Source organism: Silurus meridionalis, chromosome 24, assembly GCF_014805685.1.
Source record: "Silurus meridionalis isolate SWU-2019-XX chromosome 24, ASM1480568v1, whole genome shotgun sequence".
Classification (NCBI taxonomy): Eukaryota; Metazoa; Chordata; class Actinopteri; order Siluriformes; family Siluridae; genus Silurus; species Silurus meridionalis.
This window is the reverse complement of record NC_060907.1, coordinates 2,190,925-2,209,863: the sequence shown is the minus strand read 5'-3', so window position 1 is coordinate 2,209,863 and position 18,939 is coordinate 2,190,925. Positions and strand designations below refer to the sequence as shown.

Here is an 18,939-nt window from a genome sequence, read left to right as displayed (position 1 = left end):
CATTTATGATGTTCTTGTGTGTGTTTTCTTTTAGATTTTTTAATCATGATGAAGAAAATGAGTCCTGAAACAGTTGATGAATAGAGAGAACTCCTCACTGAAGTGAAGAACCTGAATCACTTCTTTACACCAGCAACATCAACAACTTAAAACTTAAAACTTAAAAGCCGCCATTTTAATTATTTTATAGCAACCTGTGTGTTTTATTCCTCTTACCACACTCCATGACACTGCGTTTTGTTAGCAACAAGCCAGCTAACATTGCTGATGATATTTCTGATGCCAGAATTGTATATTGCAGATTAACTTTTATTAAACTGTAAACTGTATGTTATACATTTAACCAGCAAATGTTTCTGTTCTAATGGATTTAAAGTAATAATGACTATAAGCTAATTTAAAGTAGAGAATGTATGCTTTATTTACTCTTGATGGTGTGAGCTGCCATGTTGCTCTGATGCCATGCACTTTTTAATTACTTGGTTGAGTTATTAACTTTCTTAAAACTCAGTATGAAGATTTTTAGTTTATCGCGACTGATTTTGGAATGTAACCAACACGATAAATGGGGGATTACTGGATATAACATACAGAGGTGAGAAAGAGTAAGAACAATCCAGAAGTGTGTTTAATGTGGGTTTCATTTATTTGACTTGAGCTTAATAATGACCCCCATTCATAGTGTCATTATATCTGAAAATGTAGCTTTAAGTACTGAAAAATGTTTTCAAATGTACATTATAAATAAATTATTTCATTGCAAGGTTTGATACTGACACCTGCTGGTCACGTTTATGAAGTGCATTTGGAATTATACTGCTTCCTACAGCAGGCGGCTGTGGATGCTTTAAAGTGGAAACAGTGCTGAAAATCATACTGAAGAAAACTTCTGATACTGCCCAAAATATTAAACTTTGAGCACAGTAAAGAAAATACTGTTACTCCTAAAAATGTAATATTTTACACAGAGTATAAAATATCATATATCATATCTAAATTATCAAAATATCATATCTAAATTAATCCCTGAATAAGTCTGTGATTTATTGTTTAGAACCGAGCAACCCTTTTTTTAGAACATATTGCCATTAGAAAAATGTAAATAAAAACAATGTAATGATCTTATAAACCGATAATATGTAAATTTTGAATTTGATGGCTGCAACATGTCTCAAAAAAAAAATTAAAAATTAAAATTTACCAGTAGGAAAAACATTGTGCAACTGATGAGGTTACCTGGCAGCAGGTCAGTAAGATGATTGGATATAAATAGTGTATCTAAGAGAGGCAGTGTCTCTCAGACGTAAAGATGGGTGGAGCTTCACAAATCTGTGAAAGGCTCTACAAATTGTTGGACAATTACAAAATAAAACAGAAAAATGTACAAATAGTTAAATATCTCATTATTCACAGAACATAATATAATCAAAACTTACCATGAGTCTGGAGAAATCTCTGTGCATAAGGGACAAGGGCAAAAATCAATATTGGATGGCCATGATTTTCGGGCCCTCAGACATTTAAAACAATTATCATTAGTCCTCCGGACTAATGAGGAGAGGGACCATCTGACTTGTTAATAGCATCAGTTCGAAAAGTTGGTATTTGAGCGCATTAGTGCCTGTGGAATGGGTAGTTTGCACATTTGGAAAGGCATCATTTCACGGACAACTTTTGTCTTCCAAAACTGTAGCAACTGATCAATCACTGGGCAGAGACCCGCTAGTGACACATTTTCTCCATGGCACCCGGAGGCTGAGGCCTTGAGTGTGGCCTAGAGTGCCTGGGTATGACTTGGCTGTTGTGCTGGAGGCTCTATCCGAGCCCCCCCTTAGAGGCATCTTAGAGGCATTCAAGACTGTGTTCCTCCTGGCCATTTGCTATCTTAAGAAAGTAGGTGATTCGCAGGCCCTTCCCGTGGCTGTCTTTTTTTTTTGGAGTTTTCTCTAGGCATGGCCAGTGCCTTCCTATACCCTAGAATTGCTTACATTCCTAAGGTGCCCTCTGTCATCCCACAACCTGTTATGCTACAGGCATTCTATCCTCCTCCGTTTCAGGCCCCAGACCAGAAAAAGCTGAACTGGCTGTGTCCGGGGTGAGCACTGGACACTTACGTCGACAGGACAAGTCTGTGGAGGAAGTCAGAATTATTCAGCTGCTATGGCTATCTGAGGAGAGGCCTCCCTGTGAACAAGCAGATGCTGAGCAGGTGGATTATCAATGCAATTGCATCTTCCTAGGAGTCCTCTGGTCGCCTTGCTCACTTCTGGGTCAGAGCACACTCAACCCAGAGTGTGGCAGCCTCTAAGGCTTGGTCCTCTAGAGTTTTGCTTTATGACATCTGCAACATCCCACTGACCTTTGTCAGTGTCAGGATCTACCGGGCACGTGGCGTGCACTTCCGGGTCGGCGGCCATCTTGCAGTTTTTCCCGCGCCTCCCAGTACTTAAGGACACCCGAAACTTTATCTTGGGGCTAGATTATCTCAGCGGCTTCCTAACGTCCCTGGGATTATTTCTTGCCACCCTGCCTGCTCTGGATACCTTTTCCTGTTCCTGATCGGAACCTTGACCTCAGTGTCACCTCTGTCCTTCAACCTAGCTGTGCCCTGACACACTAAGCAGGGACTGGTCAGTCTGGCAGTATTGGACTCTTGTTCCCAAAGCGTTGCAGCTCTAATTACTGGAGGGAAATGTCTCCAAGTTACGTATGTAAGCCTAGTTCACTGAGAAAACGAGAGGCTGGTCTCTATGCCACACATTTGGTGTCCCTTCAGCGCTTCCTTCTCCACCAATTTTACTGCATTTATTTTTTTTTCTTTTGTAACAATATATTCTACCAGCCATGTTTGTATTTTTTTTTACCAAGATGTGTTTTTTTTTTATGCGAATGTAATTCCTAAACATATACACACAAACACCATCCAAAGATATGTGCGAACAAAAGAATAACCATTGAAATTACAACACTATTGTTTGGTTGGAGCAAAAAGCTTCATGGCATGTTGTTCAGTGGAGCCTCATCTTTCCTAATAATCCAGGATTATTAGCAGTAGATGTGTTTGTGACTCGTTATTATAATAATAATGTAAGTACTGCATAAAAAATGCAGTGATATCGGTTGCGCTGGCGCAATGCTGACGACTAAGAGGTTAACACATGATAAACATTATATATTTATATATTTCACTTGAAGAATTGCAAATAAAGAAATAAACCAAAAAAATCAACAGTAAAAAAAAATAAATTTATTTAATAATTAAAATACTTCTGCATATGTAATAAAATGTGTAAATTTAATGGTTTTAAAGATTATTCATATAACTGAGTTATAAATTAGCAAAATCAAATTATCCTAGAGCATATTTTAGGTCATTGATGCTGCTATTCTGGACTGTTGGCCGATGTTCACTCTTTTGTAAGGAAGGAATTTTTGACAAAATTAGATTTTTTTGTTTTGTTTTGGTTTTGAGGATTTGATTGATCTTTCAAAAGGATTCTGACTTGGTGGGCAGAGTTTGTTTTCTCTATCTGAATATATTGTGACTGGCAGCGTGCAGTTTAATCCTTTTAAATATTTACACTTATACAATATCCTACAATATTTGTTGAGATCTATAGCGAGGGTCCAGAAGACATCAGAAGATCTAAAAGTGGATTCATATTGTAATAATTCTCAGGCTGATTTTGTGACACAGACAAACTTCTCACATCAGAAACAAACTGATTGTTCGCTGAGGTGAAATCTAAAGTCCTACAGCCCATAATGCAACATGCTGACCAGCAGATGATGAAGTGCCACTGTTCTGTTATGAGCTGCATTTATAAATGAGTCACTGAAGTTTCTAGAAGCTTTAAACTAAAACCAGGTGGAAGTTGGTGATGCTGATGTTGGATAAACAGGTAAACATTTTATGCTGCTGTAGATCACAGTGAGATCCTCAGCATTGGAAGACCTACAGAAAGAGAGTAAATGATCACACTAAGATCCAGCAGAAGATCTTTTCCAGATCTGTTAGATTGAAGGAAACAGAGCAGCTCTTCTCACCTGTCATCAGTTCCAGTGCGTGTAAATTTAACACTAGCGTACTGAACCTCGTCCTCCCCAAAGGCAGAAGTGATTGCAGCAGAACTTCCAGCATCCCCGACATCAACAGCACGCTGGTGTACAATTTTAGCATACAGGACTTCATCCTGATTGGTCGAGGCTGAACCAGATGCAGCGTTGACTCTATTCACTGCTACATATTCATAAAAATCCTGAGGAGGAGAGCATGAGATCACAGAGACAGAGAGGTGGCAAACATCCAAATTTATATCACAGCACTGTTAAATTCTGGATTGTGATTGGTCATAAGGTGTTGATTTATTAATTATAACAGCAGATATTTTACTTGTTCTAATGTCAAGGCTGAATTTTGTGTCATAATTTCATGAGAGAAAAAAGTAGAAGCTGATAATTGACTGTTTTTAGCTGCTAGACCATAAGTGAGAACAGAAACTGACATTACTTTTTTAATAATTTCTACAGCAACTTTAACTGTAAATGGATGAAAAGTTTGACATGATATTTAATCAAAGTTGTTAGTAAAAGAGAAATAATACTTGGGAATGTGCTGTTATTTTTTACTATAAAAGCAGTACAAGATATTCAAACAAAAGTCAACAATTATCTGTACACTTTTTGTTCTTCTTACCTGTTTTCTACTTTGTTCTCCTGTTGATGCAAGTTTATATTTTTTGCTGAAACAAATATTCAACAAACAATATTGAACAAAATATCATTATTGAATGAAATCAATTAAATGCATTGCTACCGTCTCAGTAAAAACTAAACACCTATAAACCTGTACTTATATTTAATAGTAAACAATTCACACACACAGAAAAGTAATAGTAAAAATATTTTTAAATGAAAGACAACATACTGTAATAAACTGTAGTATTATCATGTAATAAATGATAAATAATCCTGTATTTTCTCACCTTTTACACAAGATGATGACCCCAATGACACAAACACACACAACCCCAACACCTGCATACACACCTACACTCTGATCTACTGTGTGGAAATATAATGTTATAATGAATCAGTGTTAAATATTATACAGTGTAATTCTGATTTATAGATTTATATCATCTCTCTTACTGGTTATAGTGATGGACACTGCAGCTGATCTCTCAGAGCCGAGTTTATTCTGAACCTCACAGTAGTACAGTCCACTCTGTAGAGCTCTGTAACTCTGTCCTGATCCTACAGGTGATGTTTTATTCTCCTTAAACCAGGTGTAGGTCTCCACAGGTGGGTTACTGTCACTGCTGCAGGTCAGAGTTACTGAACTTCCCTCCACTTTCTCACCAGAGGAACTGATAGACACGTTTTTTGGAGGATCTAAAATCGGTTGATAAGTAAGAAATAAAATTATAATAGTTTCATCTTGTATTGGATGTAAAAAGATCTTCAGCTTTAACTTACACAGAACATTCAGAGTTACACTGATGGAGTTCTGATGCCCGACTTCATTACTGCACATGCACTTGTACTCTCCACTGTCTTCAGAGCTGATCTTAGAGATGGTGAAGGTCTTTTCTTTCCCCACTGATGTCCTCCCCTTAAACCAGGTGTAGGTCTCCACAGGTGGGTTTGCATCACTGCTGCAGGTCAGAGTCACTAATCTGCCCTCCACAATCTCACCAGAGGGACTGATGAACACGTTCTTTGGAGGATCTAAAATGGGTTGGTAAATGAGAAATACATTTACAATAGTTTTATCTTGTATTGGCTGTAAGAAGATCTTCAGCTTTAACTTACACAGAACATTCAGAGTTACACTGGTGGAGTTCTGATGCCCGACTTTATTACTACACATGCACTTGTACTCTCCACTGTCCTCAGAACTGACTTTAGAAATGGTTAAGATCTTTCCTTTTCCCACTGAAGTCCTCCCCTTAAACCAGGTGTAGGTCTCCACAGGTGGGTTTGCATCACTGCTGCAGGTCAGAGTCACTGAACTGCCCTCCACAATCTCACCAGAGAGACTGATGGAAACGTTCTTTGGAGGATCTAAAGAGTTCCATGATAAGAGTGAAGAAAGCAGTTCAGTGTCATAATTAATGGTTTTGTTATCTTTCATCAAGGCATTTAACCATTTTAGCACAAACCACTCATCAACTTCAAAATTATTTTGATGATCTTTTTTATTAGGATAAATAATTCACAGCTTGTCTGAAAACACAGTTTTACCTTTTTTTTTTTTTTTGGTTAAAATTAGTTTCAGTATAAAGTTTTGTATCATAACACTTCAAACACTTACAACTAAACTAAACATCCACAACTAACCCAAGACAGAAAATCACACAGGTGTCAAATTTAAATCACATTATAATCTCTAACATTTTTAAGGCAAAGTGTAACATGTGCTTCCTTCCATGTGGGAACATTTCTAAAACACTCAACGTGACAATGCAATAAGACAGAAATTTTAAGACATCAAACTCGGTAAACAGATTAATAAAAAAGCAGATTATGTACAGACAAGCACACGAGTCCAGAATACAAATATAACTTGTTTAAATACACGTTAATCTTTTTTCTACTACAGACCATTAAAGAAAAATCTTAACGTAGTTTAATGAGATAAGAGCATTTTTAAAAGACTAAAACTCAACTAAACTGTTTGTACACAATATGATTTATTATTAATGTGTTTACTGAGTTTAGTCTTTTTAAATCTCTGTATTATCACATTAAGCCATGTTAAGCTTTTTCACGTTAGGCGTTTTAGAACGTCCCTTCCAAGTGAACTCCTGGACTGTTGGTCAGGAATTTGTGTGGCATCTTCAAGTCTACACCATCAAGCAGCACAAAATACATTTACCTTCTCACTGAACTTGTTTTTACAAAATCATTAATCACACACTCAAAGTTACTGTAATGTCAGGCTGGGAGAACGAGCAGAAGCCGAAGTTCAACAGAACAAAGATGTGTTTAATAATGAAGGGAATGGGTTTTTTTTAGGGAATTAAGCACGGGATGACAGAATGCACAGGCAAAGAGCAGTTCAATAGAGATATCCAGAAAATAGAATCTCAACGAAAGATATATGAATCTGTATGCAGAACACGGTGTGTTTTCAGGAAGTACGTACGTGTGGGAACAGGGACGAGAACCAGATTACATAATTTTCTAAACAGTGTTCTGTGTTTCAGTAAAGGGGAAATGAGAATAAAGGGAAAAGATAAAAAAAAAAAAAACACAAGACAGAGCCGTGTATGTTCTAGTCAATAAAATGTAAAATTACAAGAATGAAAATAATGATTTCAGTTTGCCTTAAGCTCTGTTTCATCATTTTTTTCTTTTTAAGAATAAACTAAATAAAACTCACATCTGACACTGAGGTATTGAGCAGGAGATGGGAGATGTTCAGATCCTCTTACAGCACAGCTATAACTGCCTGCATCCTCACTGCTGACCCTCTGCAGGTGGAGTTTGTTGCTCTTGAAGGTGTTTGTGGTTAAATCATGTGTGTTTTTGTACCAGATGAATGTTGGATCAGTCAGACTGCAGGTGGTTTTACAGGTCAGAATGACTGATTCTCCCTCTGTCACTTCTGCAGGAGCGATCAGCTGAAGATCTTATACAATGAGAGAAACATTGAGGGCTGTTTTTATACAGATAAAAATCATAACAATCTGTGTGTGTGTGTGTGTGTGTGTGTGTGTGTGTGTGTGTGTGTGTGTTTGATTGAAATTTTCCAGCCTTCTATGTACTAATAATGAAATTATTTACTACCTACAGCATGTTCTCTGCTTCGGCGTCACTACACTAAACTCAGTTCAGTTACATGAGTCTCAAAATAAAAATACTTTTAATCAATATTACAGTCATAATTTCAAAATCTTTCTTACTGTGATCTACAAACTGTTTGTAAATCTTTTTTTTTTTTTCTTCAGGAACTCAAGCTTAACAAGCGCTTCCTTTCCTTAGGGTTACCAAAGAGACCACTAAAACCATTGGCTGGTCCATGGCCTCTCTCTCTCTCTCTCTCTCTCTCTCTCTCTCTCTCTCTCTCTCTCTCTCTCTCTCTCTCTCTCTCTCTCTCTCTCTCTCTCTCTCTCTCTCTCTCTCTCTCTCTCTCTATTTCATTTGACATTTCTAATTAAGAGCTAATTAAAACATTCAGCTCACAGATCCATACAGAAAGTTTTGTGGTGTTTCATGAAAATTCAGTAAGAACGTTTTAATTCATCTGTTACAAAACTCCTGTAGCTAAAAGGAGATTATGGTCTGAGTGACACATGTAGAGAATAAGATGATTTTATTTACCTGTAACTCTGAGTGTAATTCCAGGTAAACCCATGTATCCCTTTCCAGTTGTTATGAATCTGAAGCAGTACATGTGTTCATCTGATTTCTTCACATCACTCAGTCTGAGGGAGAAGTGATTCTGTTTATCTCCTAAATACTCCACTCTGCCTGAGTAACCTGATTCATTACGCAGATCAGTCGGCTCTTTACTCTTAACTGGGTTTATAAACCAAAACCTGTTTATCACTGTAACACCTGTTGGATGTGTGTAAGTGGCCTCCATAACCACTGTAGATCCTTTTACAGCACAAAGCTTTAGTTTGCTGTATTTCACATTCCATTGATTCCCAAGAGCTCCTGAAACATGACACATGAAAGAGGTGATTAGAGATCATTATCCTGAGCCCCATAAAACACTGAGTTATTTTACAGCTTCTCTTCACTTATCTGGAACTCCGGAACTTTACCACTGGAAGGAAACTGTGCAGGATATTAGCATTATTATAGTAGTTGCATTATTATTATTATTATTATTATTATTATTATTATTATTATTATTATTATTATTATTATTGTTGTTGTTGTTGTTGTTGTTGTTGTTGTTGTATAGCATTTTATCTTCCTCTTCCCTCCCACAAATACCACAGCTTCTGCTCAGATCTCAGCATCTCTAGCAGACACATCATCATGGATGAGAGCTTTCATTAGCTGAAACTCAATCCCAGCTAAATTGAACTGCTGGCGACTAATCATCCCAGGTGATGAATCTCCAGTCAGGATCTTATGGTGTCTTTACACACGTTTTTACATCATTACACACACAATGCACCATACTGCCTCAGATCCTCTACCACTGCTCGACTGGTCCTACCTGCTCTCAGGGTAAGAGGGAGGTAAACATCTACACTCTTTTCTGTTATGGCACAGAGGTGGTTGAATGAACTTTCTCTAGATGTCTGAACAGAGGAGTCACTGCCTATCTTCAGAGGATGGGTAAAAACCTGAAACTAACACTTTCTTAAACTGGTTGTGCTGTCTTTGTTTATTATATATATATAAAATAAACTCTAAATAAACTCTAGATGGTGTCTTAAATCTGTTACATAGTGAATCAGTGTAGATTTAATCATTGATAGAAACGTAATGTTTCTATTTAAATGCTGTAAATGTAAATGTATATAATGCATTGAAAAACTCTAATAAGCCACAACTGAGTGTAAATATAATTAAATTGTAGGTGTATGCCTGAATAATTTAAAATATATATTTTTTATATTTTAATCATTATTTTTAACAATAAAAATTATAAAAATGTCCATAATGAATTTTGTTATATCTGAAAAATAAATTAAAAATAAATAAATTTGATCTATCCCTCTGATTTTGATTAAAATTTATTTTATTTGGTATTTAAAAGAACGTGTACAAACCTGATTCCAAAGTTGGGACACTGTACAAATTGTGAATAAAAAAGGAATGCAATCATTTTCAAGTCTCATAAACTTATATTTTATTTACAATAGAATATAGAAACATATCAAATGTTGAAAGTGAGACATTTTGAAATGTCATACCAAATATTGGCTCATTTTGGCACATTGCAAAAAAGTTGGGACAGGTAGCAATAAGACACCGGAAAAGTTAAATGTACATATAAGGAACAGCTGGAGGACTAAATTGCAACTTATTAGCCGTTACCGGCTAAAACTCTATAGGTCAAAAAAGAAGCCATAGAAACACATAGAAGACCTGAGACAGTTGAGCAACTAGAAGCCTGTATTAGACAAGAATGGGACAACATTCCTATTCCTAAACTTGAGCAACTTGTCTCCTCAGTCCCCAGACGTTTGCAGACTGTTATAAAAAGAAGAGAGGACACCACACAGTGGTAAACATGGCCTTGCCCCAACTTTTTAGAAATTTGTTGATGCCATGAAATTGAAAATCAACTTATTTTCCCCCTAAAATTATACATTTTCTAAGGTTGATGTGTCATCTATGTTATAGTCTGAATAAAATATTAAAACTGGAAACTTCCACATCATTGCATTCTGTTTTTATTCACAATTTGTACAATGTCCCAACTTTTTTGGAATCGGGTTTGTAATTGCTGCTTAAACATTTCATGTCTCTGGTGTGTGTATCTGTCATGATGGTGATTGTCATGTAGATTTGTACTGATGCACGATAGTGAAAGTGGACGCAGATGCTGGATGAGATTGTTTATTATAATAAACAGGGAGATAATAAAGAAAAGTCTGAGCGATTAGTGAAGAGCAGGAAAAAGGAAAAAATAGAACTGAGGTCAGAAAACAGGAAACATGAAACATGAAAAAAAATGGCTCTTTAATTAAGTTACTTCACAAATACAAGGCGGAGATTAAAGGGTATATATAGATAATGTACCGAGATAATCATGTGCCAAATCGAACATCCGGAGGATCCGCTGTGGCCGAAAGAAAGTTTATACAGACATAATTAACATAAAGACAAAGAGACCTGGGAAGCAATAAGAAGAAAAGGGGGGTGGAAACATGTTTTAAATAAAAATAAAATGCACGTTATATAAACCTCAAAAAATATAAGTTGGAACCTCAACACAAAAAACTTGCACTTTTTGCCATTTAGCACTAGCATGCGATCAGAGTGTAGGGGTGGGGGTGGGGGTGGGTGTGTGTGTGTGGGGGTTCTGACAGTGATGATAAAAATGTACGACTCACCTGAGATCAGGAGGAGAAAGATCAAACAAAGTGGAGACTCTATTTTGAGGGACATCATTAATAAAGGTTCTATGAAAATGTTAATAAATTATTTAATGACTTGCAAAAAGTCAAAAACAGTTCAATACATTTTTCTTTATTTAAGAAAAAATATTTATATTACTATTGAATTTATTTCAGATTTATACCAGGAGTCTCCAGTCTTTATTACAGTTGATTTAGTAATCACACTTTTCTTAACCAAGTTAATTTAAATTCAGTACAACAATCAAATATTCACAAATCACAAATACAAACCAGTTCATGAATTCATTATCAAATTTACCATCAAGCACTAATTTCCATCATCTTAGAATTCTCATTAATGTCACATAAACATTAGATAATCACAGCTAAGATACAAAAACAAAAATAATAATCCCAAATATCTGAAATTTCTAATAGTTTTGACTTTTAAGTAGAAATTTATATAATGAATGTGGCAACAGCCACATTAATTTACATAAAACAACATCCCTAAATCAACATATACAGTAAATACAGTTGAAACTAGATATTTACATACACCAGAAAAAAACACAAAACTTTTTTTTTTAGTCATACATTAAATCAGAGTAAACGTTTTCTGTTTTAAATCAATAAATATTAACATATTTTTTGCATTTGTTGAATGTCAGAATCGAGCGAGGGAGAATTTTTATGTATTTTTATTATCACTTTCATCAAAGTCAGAAGTATACATGCACTTGCTTAGTATTTAGTGGAATTGCCCCGAAATTGTTTTACTTGGGCCAAACGTTTTGGTTATCCTTCCACAAGCTTTCTACAATAGTTTGCTGGAATTTCGGCCCACTCCTCTTGACAGAACTGGTGTAACTGGGTCAGGTTTGTAGGCCTTTTCAGTGCCGCCCACAAATTTTCTATGGGATTGAGATCAGGGCTTTGTGATGGCCACTCCAATACCTTGACTTTGTTGTCCTTAAGCCACTTTGTAACTAATTTGGAGGTATGCTTGGGGTCATTGTCCATTTGGAAGACCCATTTGCGCCCAAGCTTTAACTTCCTGGTTGATGTCTCCAGTGTTGGGCAGTAACGCGTTACCGGTAACGCGTTACTTTTGACAGTAACTAATACTGTAACGTGTTACTTTTAAAAATAAAGTAACTCCGTTACCGTTACCGTATGGTGCGTTACCCGTTACTTTTATAAATAAATTAATTTCGGCTGAAGTGTAGACTACAGTCTAACCTGCTTACAGCAGTGTCGCATTGTAGAATTGGTGGATAAACCACTGTATACACGAAGAAGACGCACTGTGGGTGTGTCTCCGTTTATTCAGGTCTGTGCGGCAGTCATGGCGAGTCGAGGCGAGAGCAAGACGAGTTTCTCAAAGTGGAAATATGCTCATTATTTCACTTTAGTTGAGTATAAAGACAAAAACTTTTAAGTCAAATATAAATTGTGTCTTTCTGGTTCAAAGCTCGTATCTACTGCGATAAACAGCAATCTGTTGAAGCTGCTCCAGGAACTCCATGCCTGAGGAGCTAGAAGCTAGAAGCTAACCCGGTGTTCTGTTCTACATTGTTGATAGTTTTCATACTTCAGCTGTGAAAGGAACATTTTTAAGAGCTCAACACAACAGCAGAAGCTACTTTAGTGTTCGATTGTGAATATATTATTCAGCTTGTTTTTGTTCTTTATTTCAGAAATCCTTGTGATATATTCAGTTTGTGCTGCTCTGACTTCAATAAAATAGTGTTTAAAAATTACTTTGTGTTTAAGTCAGTTTTGTGTTTGTATACACCATAATGCATAAAAGGGCATTAATGGGAACATTAAAGAAGATAGAACTAAAAAGTTACTTTTAACAGTAACGCATTACTTTTTGGTGTAAGTAATCAACAAAGTAACTGAGTTACTTTTTGAATGAAGTAACGAGTAACTGTAACTAGTTGCTATTTTTTAGTAACGAGCACAACACTGGATGTCTCTAGATGTTGCTTTAATATATCCACATAATTTTCTTTTCTTATGATGCCATCTATTTTGTAAAGTGCACCAGTCCCTTCTGCAGCAAAGCAGCCCCACAACATTATACTACCACCGCTATACTTGACAGTTGGGATGGTGTTCTGAGGCTTAAAAGCTTCACCCTTTTTACTCCAAATATACCGTTTATCATTATGGCTAAACAGTTACATTTTTGTTTCGTTAGACCACAGGACATGTCTCCAGAAACCTTTCAGCTCATGGCGGTACAGTATTCGTTTTACTGTGGATAATGACACTGTCTTACCAGTTTCAGCCAGCATCTTCACAAGATCTTTTGCTGTTGTCCTGGGGTGGATTTGCACATTTCGCAACAAAAATCGTTCCTCTCTGGGACTCCGTCTCCTTCCTGAGCAATTCTTTTTCTAATGTCTTGGTGGATTTCTCTTGTTTTTTTCCATGATGTCAAAGAAAGAGGCTCTGTGTTTGAGGTGTGCCTTTATATGCATCCACCAGTGTGCCACCAATTAACTCAAATGGAATCAATTAACCTATCAGAGGCTTCTTAAGCTCAGAATGGAATCATCTGGAGGTTTTTCTTTGTTTGTTTAAAGGCACGATAAACTTGGTGTATGTATACTTCTGACTTTGATGAAAGTGATAATAAAAAAATATAAAAATTCTCCCTCACTCGATTCTGACATTTAACAAATGCAAAAAAATATGTTTATATTTATTGATTTAAAACAGAAAACGTTTACTCTGATTTAATGTATGACAGTAAAGAAAAAAAGGTTTTTGAGTTTTTTTTCTGAAGTGTATGTAAATATCTGGTTTCAACTGTAACTTCATTTAAAGTGTGATTTCATGGAGATATTTTGTAGCCTATTTTTGTAATCTTGTAGCCACAATTAAAGTTTGTGAATTGATATAAAAACACAAACATTGCCACAATATTATAATGCATAATCATAGCAATATTATAACAATATTATGTATAATTATAACAATATCTCAATGCATAATTAAAATTATTTGCACTGAATAAACAACACTGAACCTTTTTAATGTTCAGAAAAAGTATAGGTTGAACTAATAAGTAAATTTAGTGATTGAAAATATAATAAATAGTTTCTTACCGTGCTCCTCGACCTTCATGTACGACGACCAAACAGAGAGTAAAGAAAAGCGTGAGAGCTGAACGAGTTGGTTGTAAGGTGAGCTGCTGACGAGTCCTTTTCCTCTTTCACTGAATTAGTTGCTGGAACTGAGGAAGTTTCGCTTTCTACATTAGTAACATGTTGTGTCTGCATTTTGCACGTTATTTTTTACCATCGCAGTCCAGAAGTGTGAAAAGAAATGGGGGTGTTTAAAAGAGGCCACTGCATCTTCAACTGAGGAAATGAAACTCAAACACACACAAGAAAAAAAGTGTTGAGCACAGAGCCATGACTTTTATTTAATATATATATATATATATATATATATATATATATATATATATATATATATATATATATATATATATATATATATATATATAAATAAATATCAGGTTAATGTTAAGATTTGTTTTGATTGTTGTATATACATTTATCATTGTGTCCACACTTTGTTATTGTTTTCAGTAGTGTTTATCTCAAAGGTAGAATCTGATTATTAGAGGAGCCTGTGGGCTTGAAAAGGCAGAAACAGCAGATTTTGCTTTTAAGGATGAAGCACTCACTATGGAGCACAAAAGAGAAACACAAAGGAGCCAAAGGACAGGACAATTTTATTAAATGTTTAAAAGTTATCTGTAGCTAATTAATAAACTGAAGCTCATCAGTTACTGACTTCCAGATATTCTACATAATATTTCCCCACTGCATTCTTCTTTTGGCTTCTCCCATCAGGGGTCACCACAGTGGATCCATCTCCTTAATATTTTGTCCTCTATATCTGCCTCTTTCAAACCAACTAACTGCATGTCTTCCATCACCACATTCATAAACCTTCTTCTTCTTCATTCTCCTACTGATATACCCCATGTCCCTCCTCTGCACACGTCCAATCCCTCCTGTTCATATTTAAGTTCCTACTTTTCTTACTATTCCTTTAAGGAGCAAAATCATGTGATTGCACTGTGATGACAGCCTCACATCCCGCACATAGAAACAGGCAAATGCTCCAAATGCAACTGCTAGACGGGTGCTGAATAGACAGCGCCACTTCAGCACACGTATTGAGGAGAGCTGCGGCGCACATGGCAGGATGCCGAATCGTCCCAACGAGGCACGGCTGTAGCCGCTACTTTTCACCCTCCCTGAGTCGAGTGAAGAGTATAAAAGGAGCCACAAAGGATAGCGAGTTGGAGAATATCTGGTTCCCGACTAACAAAAGGTTTCTGTCAATTTTTCTGGTAGGAAGCAGTGACGGCAGCTACAGTGGAGAGAGCTACAGCAGCGACTACGCCAGTGCGTACCCCGCTTCCATGACCCACTAGAGCTCCCTACAGGCCGAGGTTTCGGAGCACCCACCTGTACAGCTTCCCTCCCAAACCATTCAAAGCCTGAGACATTCACAAACCCTCTGACATTCGCAAAGTTGTCCCTAAGCCACTACTATGTTGTACTGGCTGTTTGCTTAGGGTTGTTGTCATGTAGGATGGTGAACCTTCGGCCCAGTCCGAGGTCCTATATGCTGTGGAACATTTTTTTTTTTTGAGAATATCTTTATTAGCAAAGCATAGGCTTAGGGACAATTTTGCAACAATAGATTTTTTAACCCAGTCTGAAGAGCTTCTGATTGTTAGTTCTCACTCTCCAGTGTTCTGTATTGTTGAAAGATTTATTATCAAACTCTTGATGTCACCCAAATGAGGATGGGTTCCCCTTTTGAGTCTGGTTCCTCTCAAGATTTCTTCCTCATAACATCTAAGGGAGTTTTTCTTTGCCACAGTCACCACGGCTGCTCATCAGGGATAAATACACACCGTTCACCTTCACTGTTGGTTTCTGTAAAGCTGCTTTGAGACAATGTCTGTTGTGAAAAGCGCAATAGAAATAAACTTGACTTTACTTGACTTGACTTGACTTGACTTGACTTGATGGTCACTCTGTTTTTATGGCCAAATCATGTCATAATGGTTTCTTTGTCACAATTCAACCATAAAGGCCTGATTCACACTGAGTCTGCAAACTGGCAGAAATCACATACTAGGTATCAAGTTTTATACGTTTATTTGGAGTTACGCACTTTATCGCTGTTATTTCTTTAGATCCATTAGCACAGACACTTTAGCTGCTTTATAACATCAATCTACAGTTTAGAGAATGTTAATGCATCATAAAGATCAGTAACTGGCAGTAAGTTGCTGATGTTTCTGGAGTGATTTAGGTTCTCCAATTCAGTGAGGAGTTTTCTCTGTTCATCAGCTCTTTCAGGACTCATTTCCTTCATGTTTCTGAAAGTCTGCTTGGGAGCGAGACGTCAATGACGGAGGAAAACATTATTATTATTATTATTATTATTATTATTATTATTATTATTATTATTACATTATATCTATTCAATCCATTTTTATTGTAAGAGGGTAGAAATAAAAGAGGACACAATTCAGTTAAGAATGTCCACTTTTTTTTTTCTTCGTATGATCATAAATAGTGTAGTATTGTAGCTCGCTGTGGTTTTCGAAATAAATCCAAGTGGTCCTACCTACTGTTCTGTAGAGACTAAATTTTCAGTAAGTGAATAAGCCAAACAAGGAAGTAGTTCAGGTAATCGCTCCACCAACACCCCCCACCTCATTATTCCACCTTGTTAATGTGATGAAGGTGTAGATAATCCAGTGGTACTGAACTACAGGAAATTCAACACTGACACTTCCTGTTCCCTAAAGGTTATAAAAAAGGTAAATTAAATGTAAAGAGTTGTATACATTGTGTAGTGTGTGTTTGAGGGTTTAATTATTACTGAGCTGTTAGTTTCATTTCCTGAGTTAAAGACCCCTCTACATTTCTCTTAACACATGTAGACTGAGGTGGTAAAAAAAGACTATGAGCAATGCAGCCACAGTGGGTTAATAATAAAACAAAGCCACACAAGCAACACCTTTTCAATGCTTTTTTTAATTCTCTCTTTGGCTGTTGGACAAGAAGGTTGAGTAGGCACGGTAAGAAACTACTTATGTCTTTTATTTGCTAATTTAAATTTTAAGTCAAATCTCTACATTTTCTGAATGGCTCAGTGTAGTTTTTTTGCAGCAGTCACTTTTACTGATCAACTATCATTGGTGGGAAATGGAAAGATATAAATTATAAGATTTTGTGGTATTGTCTGTATTTTCAGAACAATTAGAAACTCTAAAGTGAAATGATTTGGATATCACAATATTTGCAACCAATATTAAGTATTATTAAACAAAATATATCATTCAACTCACCATTGAAACCATTCAACTTATTTACCATATATGGTGATTTGGGTGTGTTGCTTAATTTAAATGAATGTGGTGCATGGACACAGCCATGTAGAGAATATATAGAATTTACCACATATAGTGCATCTGTGTATATGTATAATAAATACCAGTGTTGAAGTGTGCACTGTTGGTTCTTCCATGCAAAATTAGAAATTGTTCGACACACCTTGATAAATAAGCGCTTTTGAATGAGAAAACAAGAGTCTTAACAGCTGGATTTATAGCTGTGGTTATAGAGGGCGCTTGGTTCATATAAAGCTTTTTTTGTAGAATTCGAGTTATATTTATATTAAGTTTGTAATCTTGCGTACCAGTGTAGATTTATTCATTGCTAGAGATTTTAAGCACTTTTGTACGTCGCTCTGGATAAGGGCGTCTGCTAAATGCCGCAAATGTAAATGTAAATGTAAAGCTTCTGTGGTGATGTAGATTGAAAAACAAATGGGGCAATTTGATGGCTCTGTGGTAATGAAGTGCGAAGGCCATAAAAGGCAACAGTTATAGTTTTATGTTCTCTTGATCTTATTTCTCTTGAGACAGTTAAACAGAAATTTGGCAGTAAATTCATGAAATTTTCTTTTTGATTTGTGATTATTTGATTATAGGGATGCATTCTAAAATCAGTAACTGGTTTAGGTAAACAATATTTTCAAACAATACAACTAAAAATGCTAACAGCAAAAAATGAAATAAAGTAAACCAGATATAAATAGTAATTTCCTCACCAAACTTGCTTACACTCCTGAAGTCAATTACACAAACTGCGTAAACCTGTCAAAGAAACCCCTTCAACCTGTTCACAGCAGTGTGAAGCACGTCCATGATCATAGAACAAGCATTCGCTTTGTCATGTGTCTCCTGTGTCAATGGGCATAAATTTCATTTAACAGTAGGGGGAGACAATAAATATAAAATTTCTCATGAGCAATTTTTGAAGGGGACACAAATAATACAGTCAAACTGTACTTATAAAGACATAGTGTCCCCACAGTGAAAAACATTTTCTAAGGTTTAATGACAAAGCAAAACAAGGAATTAAAAAAGGTTTAACATTTTATTTAAAATAATTAAGACGCTTAAGAACAGAATAGAAATTGATTATACAAAAAAAATACAGTGGGGTCAGTTCGGACATGGCACAGTGCTTATTTAGTAAATGCACAGCTAAACAATATGCTAATTGTGTCCGTTAATGTTAAAATAACATTATGCCAAGTCGTCCCAAATAAAACACTGCATGGGAAACGGATTTGGCGTGTTAGTTGCAGTGCACTAGTACATCAGTTGCAGTGCACTAGTACATTAGTTGCAGTGTTAGTTGCAGTGCACTAGTACATTAGTTGCAGTGCACTAGTACATCAGTTGCAGTGCACTAGTACATTAGTTGCAGTGTTAGTTGCAGTGCACTAGTACATTAGTTGCAGTGCACTAGTACATCAGTTGCAGTGCACTAGTACA

The 18,939-nt window shown here is 36.2% G+C and overlaps 2 protein-coding genes across 9 annotated transcripts in view; one reads left to right on the top strand and one right to left on the bottom strand.

Annotated features, from left to right (window-relative positions):
* Positions 1 to 1,069, top strand: part of LOC124378370 (B-cell receptor CD22-like) — a 28,543-nt gene extending 27,474 nt beyond the window's left edge. For 5 of the 6 annotated variants that reach the window (XM_046838013.1, XM_046838012.1, XM_046838010.1 and 2 more), the window contains one exon: positions 35 to 1,069. The gene's annotated coding sequence lies outside the window, so the exon portion shown is untranslated. The remainder of the gene's footprint in view (positions 1 to 34) is intronic. The other variant, XM_046838014.1, reaches the window with a different exon arrangement.
* Positions 1,070 to 3,274: 2,205 nt separating this feature from the next.
* LOC124378358 (B-cell receptor CD22-like) lies at positions 3,275 to 14,196 on the bottom strand. Of its 3 annotated transcripts, none has more exons than XM_046837979.1 (11): positions 14,159 to 14,196; positions 11,031 to 11,099; positions 8,329 to 8,667; positions 7,388 to 7,636; positions 5,815 to 6,066; positions 5,479 to 5,730; positions 5,152 to 5,394; positions 4,986 to 5,064; positions 4,697 to 4,742; positions 4,048 to 4,259; positions 3,275 to 3,955 (listed from the first exon to the last, which is right to left on the bottom strand). In XM_046837979.1, exons 1-11 carry the CDS (start codon positions 14,175 to 14,177, stop codon positions 3,859 to 3,861), a joined length of 1,857 nt encoding a protein of 618 aa, XP_046693935.1. In that variant the 5' UTR covers positions 14,178 to 14,196; the 3' UTR covers positions 3,275 to 3,858. The 3 variants fall into 3 exon arrangements, with proteins under 3 accessions (XP_046693935.1, XP_046693936.1, XP_046693937.1); XM_046837980.1 differs by having other exon boundaries at positions 4,986 to 5,061; XM_046837981.1 differs by lacking the exon at positions 5,815 to 6,066.
* Positions 14,197 to 18,939: the final 4,743 nt, after the last annotated feature.

Excerpts from the sequence above, each read along its gene's own strand:
- LOC124378358 (XM_046837979.1), bottom strand. Across the intron at positions 7,637-8,328 it reads AATTACACTCAGAGTTACAG|ATCTTCAGCTGATCGCTCCT; the intron begins GTAAATAAAATC and ends TCATTGTATAAG. Across the intron at positions 6,067-7,387 it reads TCAATACCTCAGTGTCAGAT|ATCCTCCAAAGAACGTTTCC; the intron begins GTGAGTTTTATT and ends GGAACTCTTTAG.